We start from the raw sequence: 22,514 nt of genomic DNA on the forward strand, positions 1-22,514 counted from the left end.
GATGTGGCTTTCTATTTGTTGCCAAAGCAACAAGATAAAAGTCCAACAGAACAGGAGCAAATAGTCCATATGCGTGCAGGTTTGGGCCGTAGGACGGCTCATCTTGATGAAGGCACAACACATGAAGAGGTAATAACAAGAAATATATATTTTTTAGCCTAGCTATATCTTAAAGGTGTGTTAGTTTGTCATACAGCGTACAGAATCCCATTCCTGACTTAAATGATTAGTTTTCGCTCTATTTTGGAGAGGTTTACACTTGCATTCATTTTTTGCTTCCAGTTATGTGATGCCTTCAAAATTCTTTTCCCAAAATTGGGGGCCGTTGCAGGAGGATGGCTGCTCTACAAATCTGCAGGTATGGGACACAGGTCGGCAATTGCTTGGTCATTAAAAGTACAGACACAGCTTTACACTATTGCAATGAACAGCACTCTCGTTGTACTTACAATAATCAGACAGATGGTACCTAAATAAATCTTCAGAAGAACTCTTCAAACTCATCTATGAACATTTATTAATAAGCCAGTTCATTTTAAGAAACTTTTTGAATGCTTACAGGATCATGCCTGCATCTGAAACTGCAAAAAAAATGTTTGTCATGTTTTTAATTTGTATAAGTGAAGTAAAAAACAACATTGACTCGTTTTGTTTTGTATGATTTCTTCAGTCTGGTCTGTTGTTAGACATAAAATATAGTTTCTTTGACTTAACTTCTCAATGTAATCTACATTAGCAAAGTCTTGAAAAGTCTAATTCTCCTGCTCCCTTCCTATAGGTGGATGGGGAAGCCGGAAACTATCTCTTGTGGCTCCTGATGTCTCTGGCTATACAGGCATGATGTTGAAGTCTGTAAGTCGTGGGGGTAAAACTCTGTTCATAGCCCCAATTCAAGAAGAACTCAGCACAGATCCCCTACCGCTTACTGATGAAGCATTCAACAGTATGCCAAAAGCAACATGTCAGAAGTGTGGAGCTGCAGTTCCTCTTCCACTCCTGACAGAACACATCAAGTCTTGTGATGTAAAATATGTTGACAGTGATGACAATCCAACTACCAGTACTGTGGACAACAATGAGTCTGAAGATAGAAAATGTAAGCATTTTTCCTTTAAAAAATTTGTGAACATATTGTGCAGTATTATAGACAACATAATCTGTTTTTTCTTTAAATTAGTACTATTTTTGCTTGTAACTTTGCAACATTTTTCAACAGATATGCAGGAATGTCCTGTCTGCACTGAGATCTTCCCTACTGACTTCATTGAGGTGCACGCTGCTTCATGTGTGGAAAGGTGTTCATTTACTTTCTCTTGTCAGTATTTTTACTCTTACCAGCAATTCACAAATACAACATCTGTTAAACATGAATATTTTTGTGGGAGTAGGGCAGGAGAAGAGGTGACCCAAGAAAGCAGTGCAATTGAAGAAGACCAAGCAGCAATGCCTGGGCCATCCGGAGCTCACGCTACTGTTACAGAAGGTACATTAATGAAAAGGAACTATTTATTCAAAACAAAAGAAGAATTTATTAATCTTTAGCCAATGTTGATGCAAATAATTACTGTATTGGCCCAAATATGAGACGATATATTTTTCCAGAAATGGTATTCTCAAAAATGGGGTCGTACTATAATCGAGGACTAGATGGAGCCAAAGTACCGGTGACCTGTACTGCCTCTGCTTGCATGCAGTAGCTCCGCCCCCCGTTAGGGGGAGGTAGTGAGCTGGACAGAGTGTAAACCTACAGCAGCGTGAGAAGAAGACTGAGCAAGTGTGGCTGGTGTTTGTTTTTCTAAGGTTCATTTCAAACAGCGCATCGAAAATATCTGTAAGTGCTCAAATGTACTTAGCTGATGTTCAGGATGGAGGTGAAACTGATACTTGTGAGTTTGTCAGTTTGTTTTGAAGTTTCAACGCAGATGCTAATTCCGTTAGCATGTCGATGGCGTTTCCATCAATAGTTAGCATTGAGCTAGCGGCTTTGATTTTAAATACGGACTTGTTTTGTTTTTAGACAGTGATGCATGTTGTGATACATCTTGTGTGTTTGTTCACTTATATGTATATCTGGTTTCAGTTTTACAGCCTTAAGGAGAAAGTAATAAAAGCTCAGAGCAGCTGAAATCTCCTGCTTTCTTTCTGAAGAACTGTTCTCTACATGCAGAACTGAATCCAACATTCAGGAGGCTGAATTGTTAACGTTCATGAAGCTGAATAGAACTAGAATTTGATGGTTATAAAGTTATTTACATCATGAATGCAGTTATTGAACCTTTGAGGTTCTTAATTGTTGCATATTGTTGCTTATTTTGAGAAAGAGAATATATTTTTTATTTAATACTTCAGTAATATTTTTATCTTAATCACATGAAATGTTATCTCTGTTGTGAGTTTTAGAGTTTAAATAATTGTACAATAAAAAGTAGTTTTATGAGTAACCTTATTGTCTTCAACATATTTTTATTTTCACAATAAAAAAAAAATCATATTTTAAGAACGGGTTGTCTTATAATCAGAGTCGTCTTATATTCGGGCCAATACATTACATTGCTGAAATATTATGGCTTTGACCAGAAATACTGTTATTTTCACTAAAGTAATGGCGATGTGTTTCGTACTTTGTCAACAGTTTGCTATGGATTATTGAGTTGTTTTGTTCATGCTTGAATGAGGCTTGAAGACTTGAAGTTTTGATTAGAATCTGCATGTGATTTTTGTTGTGCTGCACTCACCCAGGGTGGTTATCTATCAGCGACCCCTCCACAGCCATATCTCAGTGTGCCAGTCGTTTTCTCCGCATTCATGAGACAGAGAGCCCCTTACTCCTCAGCATGGACATCAGAAAAAGCCTTGGCGAACAGGACATGGCCCTAATCTCCTTCTACAAGCGACCTAATGTGGAATGGGCACGGCCGCTGAATTGCATTCTTGAAGGTAGCTCCAACTGCAAGTTGTCCAAAAACATTTAATCTGTTTCTTTTGTCTTGATCTTGACAGATGTTAAATTGTGTTACAGGAGATACTGCTATTGGACAGGGCGTAACTCGCTTCTTTTTCTCAACATGCATGGAAAAACTGAAGTCTGGGTTTTGCATCAATTTTGGTATGTTATTATATTTTGTTTCGCTTTACCATGAAAGTTGGAAGAATTGTCCTAAATGATGTGACATCTGTATTGATGGCAAGTATGGTATCCTGTCAATACTAACCTGCATGCCTTTGAACTGTGGAAAAAGACCTATTATTTTTTATTGTATATATTAATGCCGTGTTTTCAATGTCTTCAACAGCAAACTCAAACATTACACGGCTCTTTGAAGGAGAGCCTGGCCATTTAGTCCCCTCAGCCTCTCGCTTTCTTGTGGAAAGTGAGATGTTCATGCTGGCTGGGAGAATGGTAGGCCACTCCTTTCTTCATGGAGGACCGTGTCTGTCTGGACTCAGCCCTGCTGTTGTTCATGTCCTGCTTGGTGGGAGTCCTGAGACTGCAACTGTTACACCAGAAGACTGTCCAGACTTGGACATAAGAGAAACTATCAAACTTGTATGTGTGTTTTCAAAACATTTTTCTTCCAACAGGAATTTTTGTACTTTTATTTTGTATCCATTATAGTTATTGAGTGATGGTGTAATATATGACTGACTGAAGCAAAGACATTGAAAGATAATTATTTTTGCAATACTGTACATAGGATACAGAAATCCTGATTTTTAGAGCAGCTGAAATGCCATTAATCATTGAATAAAGTACATAGTGGTGCTTATTGGTGTCCACGATGTCATATATTACTTTTTGCAAGTACACATACAGACAGGACAAATTAAAGGAAAACCCAGCAGTATGTTCATAAGGTGTTGGGCCACTATGTGCTGATGGAACAGCTGCAATGCTGTTCAGTTTGGTCAGATCTGGTGTCGTTTCCATCAAACTCTTCAGTAACCCCTATTGATGAAATCCACCCACCTTGTTGTAGTCAGATTTGTCTGTTGCTTCCAGATTTGTACCCCATCTGTAGTGTCTGGCATTACACATTTCTTTCAATCTCCTAATAATCATCCCTCTGTCTTCAAGCTTGAAGGGAACTCCTCTCTGTCAGAGAAGGATAAACAGCGTGTCCAGGAGTTGGTCCTTGCCTGGGACCTCCCTCCCCTAACCGAGAACAACAGGAGATGGCTTTTTGAGAAGCTGTTAATCCATGCTGTGAGTGAAAGTCACAAATGATTTTTTTTTTTTGTTCTTTGTGTTTTGGCTATAAACATGCATTTCTAAGATTTTGTTTTAATTGTCAGACAAAATTCAGTTGAAGCACTTACTTTGATTATATATTACAAAGGTAAAAAACAAGCTAAAAATGTTATTTACCTATAAACATAGAAGATGTCGGTTATCATGAACATTTTTTTTAATCATTCAACAATTATTTGAAACAATATGTAGTATACAAATGAAATTACTATATATATATATTTTATGTTACTTTTCAACCTTGTTTATTAGAGGATTGCTGTGTGTTTTAACCTCTGTCTTATTAATGTTAACAGGTGATAGGACGTGTCATGAGGCAAATCAAGCAACTGAGACGAGGTCTTAAAGAAACCCCAATGTGGACTCTGATGACTGAAAGACCTGACACGGTGGACTTGCTTTTTCCAAAAGAGGGAGCAGGAAATTTCAGCCCTGAGGTTAGTTTCAATTACTCTGATCTTTTAACATAGTGTAGCGTCGGGCGCATACCAGAATGAGACTCAGAACTGTACCGAAGTGGCTTTTTATTGAACACCAGAATGAATGAGCAAAAACTGTCGGAGAATAATACAGGTGCACCAAAAACGCACCACCACCAGAGTTCCAGGCAGAAACAAGTCTCCCACATAAAGGTTCTGGGGCGCAGCCCGAATAGCTACACAGTGACACAATCATACTTGAACATGCAGGAACAAAACAGATGCTCCTCAGAACGTACCAGAACAACAACACAATGATGGCAACCGACATAAAATGCCACAAAAACACCCGTAACTGGGAGACCCAAACCCGCAAACTCCCATGACCCCTTGCCGCCGCCACAATAGTTTCTTGGTAAATATTACGGTTCATACTTGGTCAGTGGGGGTGTAATAAATACATTTATTAACACTGATTCATAAATTAACAGCCCCATTACATCAACATCATGTCTTACCACAAGTAACCAAAAAACAAAAAAAAGGATGAGGGATGACAACATATACTCACCTCTTGGAAATAAACCACCGCTGATCTTTTTCTGTCACTTTATTGAAGAAGTGCAAATACATTTTGGTTGTATCTATGTGTGTGTATCTATCTATGTAGTTGTTTCTTTGGACACACACAACCTTATTTGGAGTCAGTGTTTTATGGACAGACTCCACTGTCACTGGTATAATGATGTCAGGGCTGGAACTTTCTTTTTTAAAAAGAATCTTTACTATGTGATGTTTTAAATCCATCTACTGGAGAAAGTGAAGTACTACATCTAAACATAAAGCAGTCTTCACAGCAGTGTGAGATGAGCAGATGGTGTCCCATCATATTGATTGCAAGCTTGTGATTTGAGTTTAATTCAATCGAAATTGTATTGTGACAGACTTTGTTATATCAGCAAACATTGTAACATTGTCCAAACATATCATAATTGTATCATATTGGGATGAAGCTGATGATTAACACCCCTAAAGGTCAGCGCTGTTTGCAGTCTTCTTATTTCTGTTTTCCTTTATGGGTAACCCATAATCAACATCAGTCATACCACCCAGAGAACTATTAATGATCCTTTCACAAGTTCACCTATGAAAACGTTGTTATGACTTTTATTTCCTCTAGGTAATCAAGTTTGATAAAGGTTATGAGCTTTTAAGAGAGAAAAATAACCCGTTTTTTCTGATAATACTGTTTCAATGCAGGTCCTTCTTCAGCGGGTCACGTGGCCTTCTCAGGACAGTGATGACGATGATGATGATTGCTCAGTCGACACCAAATGCCGCATTTCAGGCTATCTTCGACAGTTCATTTCAAATGGTAGGTTTATAGACTTTTGGAGGCAAGTTTCAGGTACTAGTTACCTGTTAAAGCTATATAGCTGTCCAACAGCTACATGTGACAGTCATAATTATTTTATAACTAGCTCTTTAAAAGCTACTTAGCTATTTAAATGTTCAGTGTGAACTTTTTTTTTGAAAGAAATATACCCAATTTGGACAGCAAGAAAGAATCTAGTAATGTAGCAGGAGTCCAACCAGCCTCACTGTGACTTCATTTACCTTGTGTTGAGTGTAAGCTGGTCATGCTATAGGTGGATGTTCATTCTGATGATTAATAATGTCACAAATATGTTTACTTCCTTTTCAATTCAATCCATAGCAACACAAATGGAACTGACCAACCTGGTCAAATTTTGGACCGGATGGGAGCTTCTGCCACGAAGTCTCTCTGTGCAAGTGATTGAGGGCAGGTATCCCACAGCTTCCACCTGCTTTGAGACGTTGCGTCTTCCAGGGCATTACAAAGACTATGCATCTTTTAAACAGGACCTTCTGGCCTGTGTTTGCACTTCCCATACTGGTTTTGGCCTTGTATGAATGAAATTATGCCTGTGCATGTCTTTGTTAGAAAAGAGTTGATCTCTTAAAAGTAATGTTATTTCTGTTATCAATTGTTAACTTGTTCTAAATTTGCCCATGTCGAGCTTATGTTCTATAAAATTGTTTAAATGTGAAATGGGAATTACCCTCAAGAAGTACTTCCCACAAATCTTTCCTATGAGCTATCTGCAAACATTCCACATGTTCTCAATGTGCTGCTCAGAATCCTTTTTCACAATAAAACAATGCAAGTGTTGAATGAACAGCCTTGTTTTTATTTTTGTAATGTAACAATAGTTTTTCTTCATTCATGAGTTGTGAATGTACAAAGTATAATGGTCTCTTTCAACTCAAAATGAGCCATACTGGTTCTCTGATTGTTTTTTTCATTGGCCAAGAAACTGCTCAGAAAACTGAACAGCAGCAATGTAAATATCACAGCCAAAGGACTGGGATGCAGCTCTTGGGTTAACTGCATCCCTTAAAGCTGTCATTTGTTCATCAGTCAGAGGGCAGGCCATGTCTGGAACAATGATGCCTGAGTGGTCCTCAAACCCAAGTCCGCTGTTTTCCCACTCGATGTGAGGAACATCCATTGCATGCACCTCTGTGTCGTCTGGGTCTGAAACTGGGAAATGTGTTCTTCCCAACTCCCACAGCTGGTCAGGAGTCATGTTGTTTTCTGTTCTCAATGGATGATTGTCCCAACCTCTCCGAAAAGTATCCAAGTCATCCTGCAGGCGTGGGAGGAACACGAAGTGACAGCAGAAGAGGTGTGTGTCATTTGTGATGCTGAGAAAGCCCTCTTCTTCAAGGTAGTGGAGAACATCATAATAGATGCGTGTCACGGCTGTCCACACATCTCTCCACAACCGCTCAATCCTGGAAAAATTTAATTTGGAAGACAGACAAAGAAAACTTTAGTAAAAAAGTTATTGCTTTTTGCACCAAAAAAGTTAATATGTCCAACTGATTGAGACGATGCCTTTGAATTGCTACTCTATTTTGTGCTTTTGTGTAACATCTCAAGCCCAGGTCTCATTTGTTTTAGTTGTGTAGAAATGTCTTCCATGAGCTTCTCAACAAGTGTTTCCTTTTTAATTTGATAGAAAATAGGACTAAATTTGTATACTGTATACTGAACAAGACAAGTAACAATTGTACAGATTATCAATGTCTCCCAATCGGGCTTAAGTGGATAGCCAACTGTATTTAGAATAATTTTGTTACAGACTGCATGTTGCCACAGTCTCTGCAACTATGGTGTTCCTTTTAGCAGCTGTATTTTTGTATGTTAACATAGTGCCACTACATGCCATCAGTGAGGTGACAGCTTTATTTAGCACAATCTATTCCATTGAACAAACCGTTGGTTGTGAACACTCTTTCCAGATATAAAGCTGCTCCTTCCTGTGCCACGAACTGCAAACATGAGGCGTGCAACGTCCACATTTTCCACTCCCTGATCACCACGAACCCTAAAGAAGACACACAGCACTGTATTATTTTGGCTACAGTTCATTGGATGTTAAATAACAGAGTGCAATGGGAGTGGCCTAATTTTTTTATAAAATGTATGGACTTTGCTTTTTGCAAAATATATTTGTTGATGGGGGTGGTATGATGTTGAGCACTGTTGTTATCAGGAGTAGAAGAAGTATTAATGTTGAAGTATACTTCAACATTTTGGGTTAGGGTTAAAATACCATCCACTTCCATTGTGTCCGCTGTGAAGCTCTCCTCAGCCCCACTGCTGAATAAACAACAGCTCGCCCTCACAAAAAAGTAAGTATGCTGTTCTAAATGACTAGGGAATTGCCCTAAATGGGCCAATTTGCCAAAATGTTGAAGTATCGCTTTAAGCTAGTTTAGTCCAGTGGTTGCCAAGCTAGGGGTGGAGTCCCTCAAAATGGTCAGCAGATAAATTGGAGGGGTGGTCAGATAATTCATAGGGGGGAAAAGAAGAAATTAATTTTGATAAAACACAAATGTGTGATCAGTTTTTGAACGCTTTCTCTAATCTTTGGTTTTTACTTAAATTTTGGATCATTTGAACACTTGTTAATATTAAAAAAATGTGAAAAGTTCAGAGAAAAATAAGTATTTAGTGGAACTGATAATATTTGGACATCTGAGACATGACAGAAACACACTGCTTATTGGTTTCATCTTAAATAATGTGTTGTATTTATCAAGTTTGTCAGATGGTCCATTCTGTCAAATACTCATCTAAGAAGTAAGTAAAGCTCAAATAAATGGAAAGCCATTCAGGTAAAAACTCCTGGTGCAAAATGTGTATTTACCTGAGAGGAAAACCAAAATTCTCCACAGATTCTTGGAAGAACGCCAGGGTGGTTGATGCAAGGTTGTTGGAGGCTGCACCAAGATACATTATCTGCAGCACAAATGCAATTATACCTCTGTGAGACACTTTTTTTTAAATGATTAATGAAATGTGTACACTGTGCTGTGCTTACTTTACGGGAAAAACCGTCAATACCACCAAAGATGACAATGTTGTAGCTGAAAGACAAAAAAAAGAGTTAAATTCATATCACATACTGTAAAAAAATGGCTTCTGCTGAACGTAACACACAAGCTATTTTAAAAGGTCATCTGTGATAGTGCATATTCAGTATTCTGTATGAAGCAGTATTAAAACAATTGTTGTGGTGCACATGATAACTACTACATAATTTACAAATAAAATGCATGCATTTTGTCAAAAAGGTTGCTTGAGAATTTTACCGAATCAATTTGTGGTTTGTATCGATGTGCATCAAAGCCTTGGGTCCTGGAACTGAGTAGGTCCGTCGAGCAATACATCCTACATGGACCATGCGGGTTATGACACCAGTGGTATCAACACGATGCATGGAGGCTCTGACACGGTTATACTGCACCCTCAGTCCTCTGGCTTGGAGAAGGGTCTTCATCATTCGATAGCCACAGTGAGGCTGCCTCGATTTAATCTCTCTCACACACTGATCCAACTCATGTTCTGTCATCGTGCTGTATAATGCCTGTACTGAGAGATTACATTCAGCCATGCGTCGGTATACTGTGCGTCTAGACACCCCCAAAAGTTTGGCGATGCATGGAACAGAGAGATTAAGCTCCAAAAGGTTGCTGAGGTACTCTGGGGATACGACCATTCGCTGTCGTCCGGCTGGTCCTTGTTCCATCTGCACAACTGTAATGTGTTGCTCCCTTTTTTCTTTTTCCAAATTGATGAGGCTGTGTAGCTGTGTCAGTTCATTTAAAATAGCTGGGCAAACAGTTACTTGACTGGATATAGCATTTAAAAACACAAGTTCTTGTGTGCAAGTGAACTCTAAGAAGTCAAGATCCAGAGGCATGCGACCCAGAATATGTTCCAGTCGAGAGCGAAGTCTCTCTAAAAGATGATCGAGCATAAGTTCCTAGAAGAGAACAACAAAATAGAAAATCCATCCATCCATCCATCCATCTTCAGCCGCTTATCCGGGGCCGGGTCGCGGGGGCAGCAGTCTCAGCAGGGATGCCCAGACTTCCCTGTCCCCAGACACTTCCTCCAGCTCTTCCGGGAGGATCCCAAGGCGTTCCCAGGCCAGCCGAGAGACATAGTCTCTCCAGCGTGTCCTGGGTCTTCCCCGGGGTCTCCTCCCGGTGGGACATGCCCGGAAAACCTCCCCAGGGAGGCGTCCAGGAGGCATCCTGAACAGATGCCCGAGCCACCTCAGCTGGCCCCTCTCGATGTGGAGGAGAAGCGGCTCTACTCTGAGCTCCTCCCTGGTGACTGAGCTCCTCACCCTATCTCTAAGGGAGCGCCCAGCCACCCTACGGAGGAAGCTCATTTCGGCCGCTTGTATCCGGGATCTTGTCCTTTCGGTCATGACCCAAAGTTCATGACCATAGGTGAGGGTGGGAACGTAGATTGACCGGTAAATCGAGAGCTTCGCCTTTCGGCTCAGCGCCCTCTTCACCACAACGGACCGATACAACGACTGCATCACTGCAGACGCTGCACCGATCCGCCTGTCAATCTCACGCTCCATCCGTCCCCCACTCGTGAACAAGACCCCAAGATACTTAAACTCCTCCACCTGGGCAAGGGTCTCTCCACCTACCTGGAGAGGGCAAGCCACCTTGTTCCGGTCGAGGACCATGGCCTCGGATTTGGAGGTGCTGATCCTCATTCCTGTCGCTTCACACTCGGCTGCGAACCGCCCCAGTGCATGCTGTAGGTCCTGGTTCGATGAAGCCAACAGGACAACATCATCTGCAAAAAGCAGAGATGAAATCCTGTGGTCCCCGAACCGGACCCCCTCCGACCCCTGGCTGCACCTAGAAATTCTGTCCATAAAAATGATGAACAAAACCGGTGACAAAGGGCAGCCCTGCCGGAGTCCAACATGCACCGGGAACAGGTCCGACTTACTGCCGGCAATGCGGACCAGACTCCTACTCCGGTCATACAAAGACCGGACGGCCCTTAACAAGGGGCCCCGGACTCCGTATTCCCGGAGCACCCCCCACAAGACACCACGAGGGACGCGGTCGAATGCCTTCTCCAAATCCACAAAACACATGTGGACTGGTTGGGCAAACTCCCACGAACCCTCGAGCACCCTATGGAGGGTATAGAGCTGGTCCACTGTTCCACGACCAGGACGAAAACCGCATTGTTCCTCCTGAATCCGAGGTTCAACTATCGGTCGGATCCTCCTCTCCAGTACCCTGGAATAGACTTTCCCGGGGAGGCTGAGGAGTGTGATCCCCCTATAGTTGGAGCACACCCTCCGGTCCCCCTTTTTAAACAGGGGGACCACCACCCCGGTCTGCCAATCCAGAGGCACCGTCCCCGACCGCCACGCGATGTTGCAGAGACGTGTCAACCAAGACAGTCCCTGCACATCCAGAGACTTGAGGTACTCAGGGCGAATCTCATCCACCCCCGGTGCCTTGCCACCGAGAAGCTTACCAACCACCTCGGTGACTTCAGCTTGGGTGATGGACGAGTCCACCTCTGAGACCTCAGCCTCTGCTTCCTCCACGGAAGACGTGGCGACGGGATTGAGGAGGTCCTCGAAGTATTCCTTCCACCGTCCTGTGATATCCCCAGTTGAGGTCAGCAACTCCCCACCTTCACTGTAAACAGTGTTGGCGGAGACCTGCTTTCCCCTCCTGAGGCGCCGGACGGTTTGCCAGAATTTCTTCGAGGCTGACCGATAGTCCTCCTCCATGGCCTCCCCGAACTCCTCCCAGACCCGAGTTTTTGCCTCCACAACTGCTCGGGCTGCAGTTCGCTTGGCCTGCCGGTACCCGTCAGCTGCTTCGGGAGTCCCATGAGCCAGCAAGGCTCAATAGGACTCCTTCTTCAGCTTGACGGCAGCCCTTACTTCCGGTGTCCACCACCGGGTTCGGGGGTTGCCGCCACGACAGGCACCGGAGACCTTACGACCACAGCTCCGAGCAGCTGCTTCGACAATGGAGGTGGAGAACATGGTCCACTCGGACTCAATGTCTCCAACCTCCCTCGGGACATGAGAGAAGCTCTCCCGGAGGTGGGAGTTGAAAACCCTGCTGACAGAGGGTTCCACCAGACGTTCCCAACAGACCCTCACAATACGTTTGGGTCTGCCAAGTCTGTCCGGTTTTCTCCTCCGCCAGAGAATCCAACTCACCACCAGGTGGAGATCGGTCGACAGCTCTGCCCCTCTCTTCACCCGAGTGTCCAAAACACGCGGCCGGAGGTCAGATGACACGACAATAAAGTCGATCATCGACCTCCGCCCGAGGGTGTCCTGGTGCCAAGTGCACTTATGGACACCCCTGTGCTCGAACATGGTGTTCGTTATGGACAAACTGTGACTAGCACAGAAGTCCAATAACAGAACACCACTCGGGTTCAGATCAGAGAGGCCATGCGATCCAATCACCCCCTTCCAGGTCTCACTGTCGCTGCCCACGTGAGCGTGAAGTCCCCCAGTAGAACAATGGAGTCTCCAGTCGGAGCACTGTCCAGCACCCCTCCCAGGGACTCCAAGAAGGCCGGGTACTCTGCACTGCTGTTCGGCCCATAAGCTGAAACAACAGTGAGGCACCTATCCCCGACCCGAAGGCGCAGGGATGCGACCCTCTCGTTCACTGGGGTGAACTCCAACACATGGCGGCTGAGCTGCGGGGCTATAAGCAAACCCACACCAGCCCGCCGCCTCTCACCGCGGGCAACGCCAGAGAAGTGGAGAGTCCAGCCCTTCTCGAGAGGTTGGGTTCCAGAGCCCAGGCTATGTGTGGAGGTGAGCCCGACTATATCTAGCCGGTATCTCTCAACCTCCCTTACAAGCTCGGGCTCCTTCCCCCCCAACGAGGTGACATTCCATGTCCCTAGAGCTAGTCTCTGTGTCTGAGGATCAGGTCGCCGGGCACCCTGCCATCGGCTGCCACCCAATCCACATTGCACCCAGCCCCTACGATTCCCTCGGCGGGTGGTGGGTCCACCGGAGGGTCGGCCCACGTCGCCCCTTCGGGCTGAGCCCGGCCGGGCCCCGTGGGCAAAGGCCCGGCCACCAGGCGCTCGCTTGCGAGCCCCAACCCCAGGCCTGGCTCCAGGGTGGGGCCCCGGCTGCGCCATACCGGGCGACGTCACGGGCCTCGATTGTAATATATTCATAAGGGCTATTGACCTGCCCTTGGTCTGGCCCATCACCCAGGACCTGTTTGTCATGGGAGACCCTGCCAGGGGCATAAAGCCCCGGACAACATAGCTCCTGGGATCACGTGGGCACTCAAACTCCCCCACCACTTTAAGGTGGCAGGTCAGGGGGGAGAAAATAGAAAAAAAAATAGAAAATCACTAACAGAAAAAGCTAATTCATCACTGTAAGACCTGGTGTGTGGAAAATGTGTAATCTGTAACAATAATTATTTCATCATATTCTTGAACAGTTCAAACTCTGCAATAACTATCAAAATCATCACACAATGACTGTATTATCCTGCATCCTATGATCCTGTATTATCATGGTGTGTAAAAGGCAGTGAGCGATGAAAGAGCGCTGGCCTCTTCGCATCAATTTTTTGTGTACAGTCTAATGCCTGTCTTTTCCAATTGTCCACCAACACTGTTCACGTTATATTTAAAAATCAGGAAGCATAATATCCCCAAATAAACCATTTTTATGTTCCATTTGCATTGTTTCATCTAAACGAACATCACAGAAGTTTTTAAGCTTGTTTCTTTCCATATGAAAATTAATTTATAAATGTCCTCCTTATTGTATGTTAGATTGTAGATTTTTTTAGACACTTTTCAGTTGACAGTTCTATGATACAGCGACAATTATTAACATAATGTCTGAAGAGATTCTCAAGTGACCTGTGAAACATTTTCATATTATGTTAACTGTACCACGTTATTGTATTTCTCATCATGTTTATTGCTGTTAGAAAGTATGCGGAATTATTCCTGATGCGGCTGCTGAGCTATAAAGAGTGCAATATTTCTCAGAGTACATTAAAAAACTTAAATCCTATTGTCCAATTAAGTAGATATGCCATAAAAATTGAAGAGTTGTATTCATTGTTTCTTTGCAGTGTTTTCTTTTTCCACCTCAACACTCAATTAATGAAATATTATTTTCGTCATTAAAATTGAAGATAACTGTTATAAAAATAACTGTCTAAAGTTGTGCCAGTTTACGCCGCCATTTAATTATTTGCTTTAATGTTTGGGTAAGATGGTGGAGAAAGTAACTTAATGGTCGGCTTTGAAGCTGTCAGTCACTTATATTTTTCCAGTCACATCATGAACGAAGCATATCCCGGAGTTGGCTAATTGCTGACACAGGAGGTCTCGGAGAAAAAAAAAGTTTGGTGTTGCTTCTGTTCAATAACTTCTGTGAATTTGAAGAGTGTCCAGTAATATCTACTAATTACTATATACTAATCTACTGATTAATTTTATACAAAACGTAAGTAATGAGTAATACACTCACCGACGCGCCATTATTTCCACCTGCGGCTGCCATTGTTGGCGGGCTGAACGTCCACAGCACACACGTCTTCCTGTTGCTGCAGAGCGGGACCTGATTGGCTGGATGCTGAATGATTGAACTCGGGGATCGATTGCTTCTCTTCGGTTACCCGGATGTTGACTGCGAATTTCTGACACTGAATTTTGGACACTGAATTTGACACTTCGAATTTTTTTACACTGAATTTTTTGAGACATTGAATTTTTTTTAAATGAATTTTTTTAGACATTGAATTTTTTTGCAATGAATTTTTTTAGATATTGAATTTTTTTGCAATGAATTTTTTTACACAGTTAAAAGAAATCAGTGCTGGAAATTCAAACGCTTTTAAAATTCAAAGTCAGATTTCGATGCAAAAATAATTCAGGTCTAAAAATTCAAATTCAAAATCAGATGGCACAGATTTACTTCCATAGTCCTCTGGTTCCGCAGGAGGTGCAGGGTGGGTTTTACTCCCCCTACTTCCTTGTCCCGAAGCGCACCGGGGGCTTCCGGCCCATTCTGGATCTGAGGCGATTGAACAAGTATCTGAAGGTGCTTCCCTTCAAAATGCTCAAACTGCGAACCCTGTTTCAGGTCGCTCGCCGGGGAGATTGGTTCACAACCATGGATCTTCGAGATGCTTATTTCCACGTGCCCATTCATCCCGATCATCGGCGATACCTGCGGTTCACATTCCAAGGCGTGGCCTACGAGTACAATGTGCTGCCATTTGGCCTGTCCCTGTCACCTTGGACTTTCACAAAGTACGTCGACGCTGCACTTTCGCCACTCAGGACACAGGGAATACGCATCCTCAACTATCTGGACGAATGGTTGGTGTGTGCTCCTACCCCAGAGCTCACTCACAGGCACACTTCTGTCGTTCTGGCCCATATGGCCTCCCTGGGTCTCCAGCTCAATGTGGACAAGAGCAACCTGGTGCCCGGCAGGTCCGTGGTGTATCTGGGGCTGGTCCTGGACTCTGTCTCAATGACGGCGTCTCTCACACCCAAGCGGGTGTCTGCCATCAGGGAATACGCAATGAGCTGTCTGGCGTGCCGCGCTGTTCCTGCTCGGCTGTGTCAGATGCTGCTGGGCCTCTTGGCAGCTGGTGCTCCAGCGGTGCCTTTAGGGCTGTTGCACACGCAGCCACTTCAGCGTTGGTTTGTGAGCCGGAACCTGTCCATGCCGAGAGACCGATTCAAAATGCTGATTTTGCCCATGAAAGGTCGGCAGGTTCTTGCCTGGTGGATGACCTGTCCAGCTGTCATGGCGGGGGGGTCCCCTTGGGCTTCGGGCCACTCAGGGTGACTGTGACCACGGACGCCTCCCTGACAGGATGGGGTGCTGTGTGGGAAGGACGGTATGCCAGGGGGACCTGGGATCCTGTGTGTTCGACTTGGCATATCAATCTGCTGGAAATGGAGGCAGTCCATTTGGCGAGAGGCAGGGAGGTGATGGTGAGAACGGACAATACGGCAGTGGTGCCCTACATCAATCGCCAGGGCGGCCTGAGATCTCCGTCGATGCATGCCAGGGCACGTCATCTTCTTTTGTGGGCCCAGTCGGAGGGGATGTCCTTGGGGGCTTTCTACCTTCCGGGAACTCTGAATGTCGCCGCAGATCTTCTGTCACGGGGTGCCCCTCATCCTGGAGAATGGCGCCTGCATCCGCAGGTGGTCAACCAGATCTGGCACCGCTTTGGTCAGGCCAAAGTGGATCTGTTTGCCACAGCGGACAACGCTCATTGTCCCCTCTGGTTTTCGATGATCGGCCCACCGGGGACGTTGGGGGCGGATGCACTGAGCAGTCTCTGGCCGCGGGTGCTTCTTTATGCGTTCCCTCCCTTGCCTCTTCTCCCTGCTCTGCTCGGCAGAGTGAGGTTGTTGCAGGCCCAGGTGCTCTTGGTGGCCCTGAACTGGCCTCAGAGACCGTGGATGTCCGAAGTTTACGAGATGTTGGAGGGGGACCCCTGGCAGATTCCAACCAGACCGGATCTGCTGTCTCAGGGGCAGGGCAGGATTTGGCATCCGAGACCCGAGGTGCTCAGCCTTCATGTGTGGCCCCTGAAAGGCAACACTGGAGCTCTCTAGGTCTGAGTGGGCCTGTCATTGACACTTTGGAGGCCTCGCGGGCTCCCTCCACCAGACGCCTTTATGCGTGCTGGTGGACGGTGTTTCGTGAGTGGTGCCGCGGTTCTGCTGTAGACCCTGTGACATGACAGTGGTGCTGTCCTTTCTTCAGCACCTCTTGGACAGAGATCGGTCTGAATCTGCGCTGAGAGGTTATCTCGCTGCTATTTCTGCCGCTCATGTGCATCATGAGGGGTGGTCGCCCGGGGCTCATCCTCTTGCAACTAGGTTTTTGAAGGGAGTTAGGCGGCAGCGTCCCCCCAAGAGTCGCTTGCTTCCGTCATGGGATCTGCAGATGGTACTCCGTGCTCTGTGTCTTCCCCCGTTCGAGCCTCTGTCTGTTTTGGACCTGCGGCTCCTCACAATGAAGATGGTTTTTCTGCTTGCCATCTCATCTGCCAAACGAGTGGGTGAGCTTGCGGCTCTCTCTGTTGGAGCGGGTTGCCTTCGTTTTGGCAGTGAGGACAGGGTGGTTCATCTCCTGCCGAACCCTGCTTTTCTGCCAAAGGTGTTGCCTAGAGGCTTTGTGGCCAGGCCATTGGTGATTGAGGCCTTCTTTCCCCCACCTCATTCTTCGGAGGAGGTGACGAGGCTTCACTGTTTGTGTCCTGTGAGGGCCCTGTGGGCTTATGTGACCTGAACTAGCGCATTTCGCTCAGTGGACAATCTTTTTTTGTGTTACAGTGTGGCTGCTCAGGGCAGGCCTGTTTCGAAACAGCGCCTGGCGCATTGGCTTGTCAACCTTATTGCGCTGGCATATGAACGTTCGGGACATGCCCCCCCACATGGGGCTGTCGCTCACTCCACGCGGGGCATGGCGGCCTCCTGGGCACTGTTCAGAGGTGCCCCATTGGAGGACGTGTGTAATGCTGCTGGATGGGCATCTTCCTCAACATTTGCCAGATTCTACAGGTTGGATGTGCCTGCTTCCACCATCCCCTCCTCTGTGTTGGGGGCTGCGATGGATGGATGACACCTTGTGTTACATTGCTTCTCATTGATTGATGCCCACTTTCTGTTACCGTTAAGCAATAAAGACTGTTTGACCATTGTCAACTGTGTTTTTGTGATCTGTTTTTGTCTCTGGTGTCCCTGTGGGGTTTATGCACGCCTTTTCTCGTGACTTATTTGGCATACTGTTGTCACGTGCTTACAGGTTCACTGAAATTAAATAGAACGATGGTTTACGTATGTAAACTCGGTTCTATGAATGAAAGTGAACCTGTAACCTTCGTAGTCACTCGTTCGGCGTTGCCTGGTTACGTCCAGTCGTTCGAAAGAGGGTGAGTGTGTGCACGCGCGTCATTATATACTGTGTAGCGCGCACCCACAGGTGTTGTTAATTTGGCATAATGCTCCTGACCCGAGGGGATGTAAATCACGTGGTTACAGGTTCACTTTCATTCATAGAACCGAGTTTACATACGTAAACCATCGTTTGATTTGATACATTGGACTCATTCGTCTAGCTTATCCGTAGTCTTTACCTGTTCCCTCTTTTCTCTTGGAAGACATTTCAAATCCTTAAATCGTGGATCCAGTGCTGTGGCCACCTTGAGCCACGTCTCGTTGGCACCAGCTTGCTGTGCTGCCAGGTCCTTCTGGAAGGCATTCTTGAACTTTAGGCTGGATCATCGTCAGTGATGTCCACAACGCAGACCAGATGGCAAAAAGCAGGCAGCACTACAGAGCAAGAGACGTAGGCCTCACCAACCAGCAACTCAGTCACATACCTGCAGAGGTGGACAAGTGTGCAAAATAAACTTAGCTGGATATTTAAATTAAAGTGTAGCTGATTTCCAATGTAATTGTCCTTAAAGGCGGTATCTTACATTTGAGGATGCTTCTCCTTCAGTCATCTTACAATGACTGAAGCTTTTAGCCAGGGGGTTGTGTCATCAGATAGTTACCAATGATCCTCAAGTGTTTCGACCCTGAACCATAACACTCTCCTGTTGGCGGGTCAGCAGTGGTGGCCAGCCACTACTCACTTCACCCCGGCTGCCAGCTCAGTTCCTCCCTTCTATTCCATATCTGACAGGAGGCTCTCTCTGCTGCCTCCCTGAGTCTTCGTACCGCTTTCTTTCTCAATTCCTATCATTCCCACAACAGTCAGCAACTTCCAGACAGACTGGGCAGGGAAACCTCTGCATCCCACCTCAACAGTGTAAAGCCACGTCTGCCAGCCTCTGTCTTTGCAATCCCGCACCAAGTCACTGTAGCAATCAGACTTTCTTTCAGATGCCTCTTCACACCCCTCCTCCCAAGGGACAGTAAGCTCCACTAGGATGATCTTCTTTCCTTCAGTGGACAAAAGTACTGCATCAGGCCTGAGGGTTGTGTGGACAAAATCCGGAAACTGAAGCCTTCTCTTCAGGTCAACTCTGAGCTCCCATGCTTGGGCTGTCTGCAGTATGCCTGTCCTTGGTTTTCTGGGCCCGGGAAGTTTTGCTCCCTCCTTGACGAATTCTATTCCAGGGAATGGCTTGATGTTACATGGACGTTTCCTGGTTCTTTCCTGCTCTAAGATGTCAGCGAGCACGGCCAGTACTTTGTCATGGCACCATCTATATCTACCCTGGGCTAGTGCTGTCGTGCACCCTGTCATGGGCAAGTGCTGTCGTGCACCCTGTCAAGATGTGTGCCATGGTTCCTCTCTGCCCGCAGAGCTTGCACGATGGATCATCCTTCAAGCCCAATCTATGAAGGTTCACGGGAGATGGAAGGGTGTCATAGGCAGATCTTAGCAGAAAGGAAATGCGGTAGGGCTCTAGCCTCCAGAGATCGCTCCAGGTCACTTTCCTTTTAGGGAGATCCCACTTTGTCCAGGCTCCCTGCAATCCTAGCTCCACCATTCTAACCTTCCTTTGCTCCTCTGCTCGGTTCCTTTCTTCTGTCTGGAGCATGACTCTTCTTTCTGTAGCGTTAGCTGATCCCCAGGTTTGAAAATGGGTCATTCCTAAGCCTTGGCGCCCTATGCAAGGTGATCCCATGATATCCTTGAGCCTCAGGCTCCCCTCAGCCTGGGCCAGAGAGGCAGAGGCTGCCCACTTTCATCCCGACCTCGTTGTTACTCCGGCCTCTCTGACACTGCTGTCCTTTGAGTCTCTGAAAGTCAGTGCCACCCTGCATTTAGCTACTTGAAACTCCTCAACCAGAGAAGAGAGGGGCAGTTGTAGTTGTCCAGATCTGATATACAGGCCTACTGACGTGAAGCTAGGTGGAATTCCCAGCCATTTTCTGAGATGTGAGTTGATTTTACACTCCACTCCACCCACCACTGAAAGTGGGATCTCGTAAACAGTCAGTAGCCACATCAGTCTGGGAAGCAGGCCATGTTGATATAGCCAGGCTTTGAACTTCCCTGGGAGACCTGCTTTCTCGATCTTCTCCAGCCAGGTTGACACTTGCTTCTCAGCGGTGCGGACGTTGTTATGGTCCGTTCAAGATCCATCATACCACTTGCCCAGATACTTGATGGGATTGTTCTTGATGGAGGGAATGGTCTCACCTTGGATGGAAAGGCTATATTTGAAGAAAATGTTATCCTTTCTGATAATCAAGCACCTTGATTTCTTCGGCTTGAATGTCATTCTTGCCCATGTAGCCATCTCTTCAAGCTTTGACAAGACCCACCTAGTCTGCAGATGGGATGCAGTTGTAATTGTGAGGTCATCCATGTACCCTCTGATAGGCGGCTGTCGGATCCCTGAGTCCATCAAGGCTCCCCTGGTTTCCTTTTCTCCTGCCTGAATCAGAAGATTCATGCCCATCACGAACAAGATGGGGGACACAGTGCATCCTGTAACAATCCCTCTTCCGAGATGCTGCCACTGTGTGATGCAGTCCTTTGTCTTAAAGCGAAGCTTGATTCCATTCAAATAGGTGTTGACCATACACCTGATGTGGTCTGGGATGTGGTAGTGTGTTAGAGCTGTCCGGATCAGATCGTGGGGGATGGTCCCAAAGGCGTTTGTTAGATCCAGCCAGACAACAGTCAAGTCCCCTTTGTTCCTACAGGCCTCTCGAATCATCTGACTCAGGACTCCAGTGTGTTCCAGGCATCCAGAGAAACCTGGTATACCCCCCTTTTGAACAGAGGTGTTCACATATCCATTTTTGATCATGTATGCGGACATTCTCTTTGCCACCACTGAGAAGAAGATTTTGCATTCGGTGCTGAGTCAGGAAATAGTTCTAAATTGGCTGATGCTCGCTGAGGCCCCTTCTTTGTTGATGAAGCAACCTTCTGCTTTCTGCCAGAAGGTCGGAACAGCACCTTTCTTCCAGATCCTCTTGAGCAGCTTCCACACTGTCTAAGGTAACTGTCTAATATTCATTTATTTCTGGAATACACGTAACAGTAGTTTATTTAATTAAAATGGATGGGTGTTTATTTGAGCTTACCTGCATGGTTCAAGCAGGACCTCCAGCTTCTGCAGTTTCCCTCACTCAGCTTCAGTTAGCATGGTCAATCTGTGGTTTTTTGTCAGTTGCGGACTTGCTCATACGCAGGATGTTCTCCTCGAGTTTAGTTTGGCGAAGAGCTTTGCTATGGCTCGCTAAACTGCTAATGTCTTCGGTGCTAACGTTAGCTGTGGCTACACTCGCGACTGGGTGCTTTGCGTAGATGTGGTAGGCTAAACTTGAGCTGCTTCATGGTAAGCAAACTCCTTCTTACACAGAACTCAAATCACTTTACCTCTGTCAATGGTGCCGTCGGGGCGTTTTTGAAAGGTAAACTTCCCATTCATTGGGCCGACAACTCTCACATGCTCCTCCATTTTCTCCATTGTCTCCTCTCCGCTACTCACTGCTCCTCACCTTGCCCGCCCAACTACAAAGGGAGCCTATCAGCTTATACTAAACAAGCCCAACCCCCATGAGAGCCAATCAATGTCCACTTTAAGGTGTGACTGACTGTTTTCCACCCCCAACAACTCAGACACAACAAGCCGAATGCATAGAAACGAAAGACAACTCACATACAGAAACAGTAAATTTTGAGATTAAAAATAAGATTAACGCGATGAAAAAATATAACGCACGAAACATGAATGTAAGTAATTAATCGCAATTAACTCGATAATTTGACACCCCAAAAAAATAAATACGATTCAATGTTCTCATAAGAGAGAGCCAGAAATATCCCCAATGTTGGACAAAAATGTGACAAAATTCCTTTTCCAAATATACTCAATGAATTTGCATTTTCAAACTTTGAGTCAAGCCAAAAATAACCAATTAGTTCATGGTGTTGAATCACTCTGAACAATGAAAACACTGAAACCTTTTAACTGCTGACATGAAGCCTGTTTCACAGCTGGTTCAGAGACACAACAGGCCAACAGAAGAGGATCATTAGAATGTGGAGGATGGTGGAGGGAGCATCATGTTCCCTGTCCTCAGACACTTCTTCCAGCTCTTCCAGGAGGATCCCAAAGCATTCCCAGGCCAGTCGAGACAGTGTGTGTCCAGAGCCTCCTCCTGCCAGGACATGTCCAGACCACCTCCCCAGGGAGGCGTCCAGGAGGCGTCCTAAACAGATCCCCGAGCTACCTCAGCTGACTCCTCTTGATGTGGAGGAGTAGTGGCTCTATGCCGAGCTCCTCCCTGGTGACTGAGCTTCTCAGCCGGTCTCCGAGGGAGCATCCATCCACCCCACACAGGAAGCTTTCAGCTGCTTGTATCTGTAGGGCTTCACTTTGTGGCTCAGCTCCCTCTTCACCACGATGGACCAATACAATGACCACATGACTGCAGATGCTGTCCAGAA

General features: G+C 45.7%; 2 protein-coding genes across 2 annotated transcripts; both read left to right on the top strand.

Moving 5' to 3' along the window:
• The first annotated feature begins 11 nt into the window (after positions 1-11).
• Positions 12-3,321, top strand: LOC115405367 (uncharacterized). The gene is made up of 8 exons (XM_030114932.1): positions 12-129; positions 283-358; positions 779-1,096; positions 1,217-1,295; positions 1,389-1,483; positions 2,740-2,937; positions 3,020-3,083; positions 3,294-3,321. Exons 1-8 carry the CDS (start codon positions 70-72, stop codon positions 3,319-3,321), a joined length of 918 nt encoding a protein of 305 aa, XP_029970792.1. The 5' UTR covers positions 12-69.
• LOC115405081 (G2/M phase-specific E3 ubiquitin-protein ligase-like) lies at positions 3,079-6,779 on the top strand. The gene is made up of 6 exons (XM_030114530.1): positions 3,079-3,106; positions 3,294-3,547; positions 4,076-4,204; positions 4,546-4,686; positions 5,929-6,043; positions 6,386-6,779. Exons 2-6 carry the CDS (start codon positions 3,377-3,379, stop codon positions 6,601-6,603), a joined length of 774 nt encoding a protein of 257 aa, XP_029970390.1. The 5' UTR covers positions 3,079-3,106; positions 3,294-3,376; the 3' UTR covers positions 6,604-6,779.
• Positions 6,780-22,514: the final 15,735 nt, after the last annotated feature.

The sequence above is a fragment of the Salarias fasciatus genome, chromosome 18, assembly GCF_902148845.1.
Source record: "Salarias fasciatus chromosome 18, fSalaFa1.1, whole genome shotgun sequence".
NCBI lineage: Eukaryota > Metazoa > Chordata > Actinopteri > Blenniiformes > Blenniidae > Salarias > Salarias fasciatus.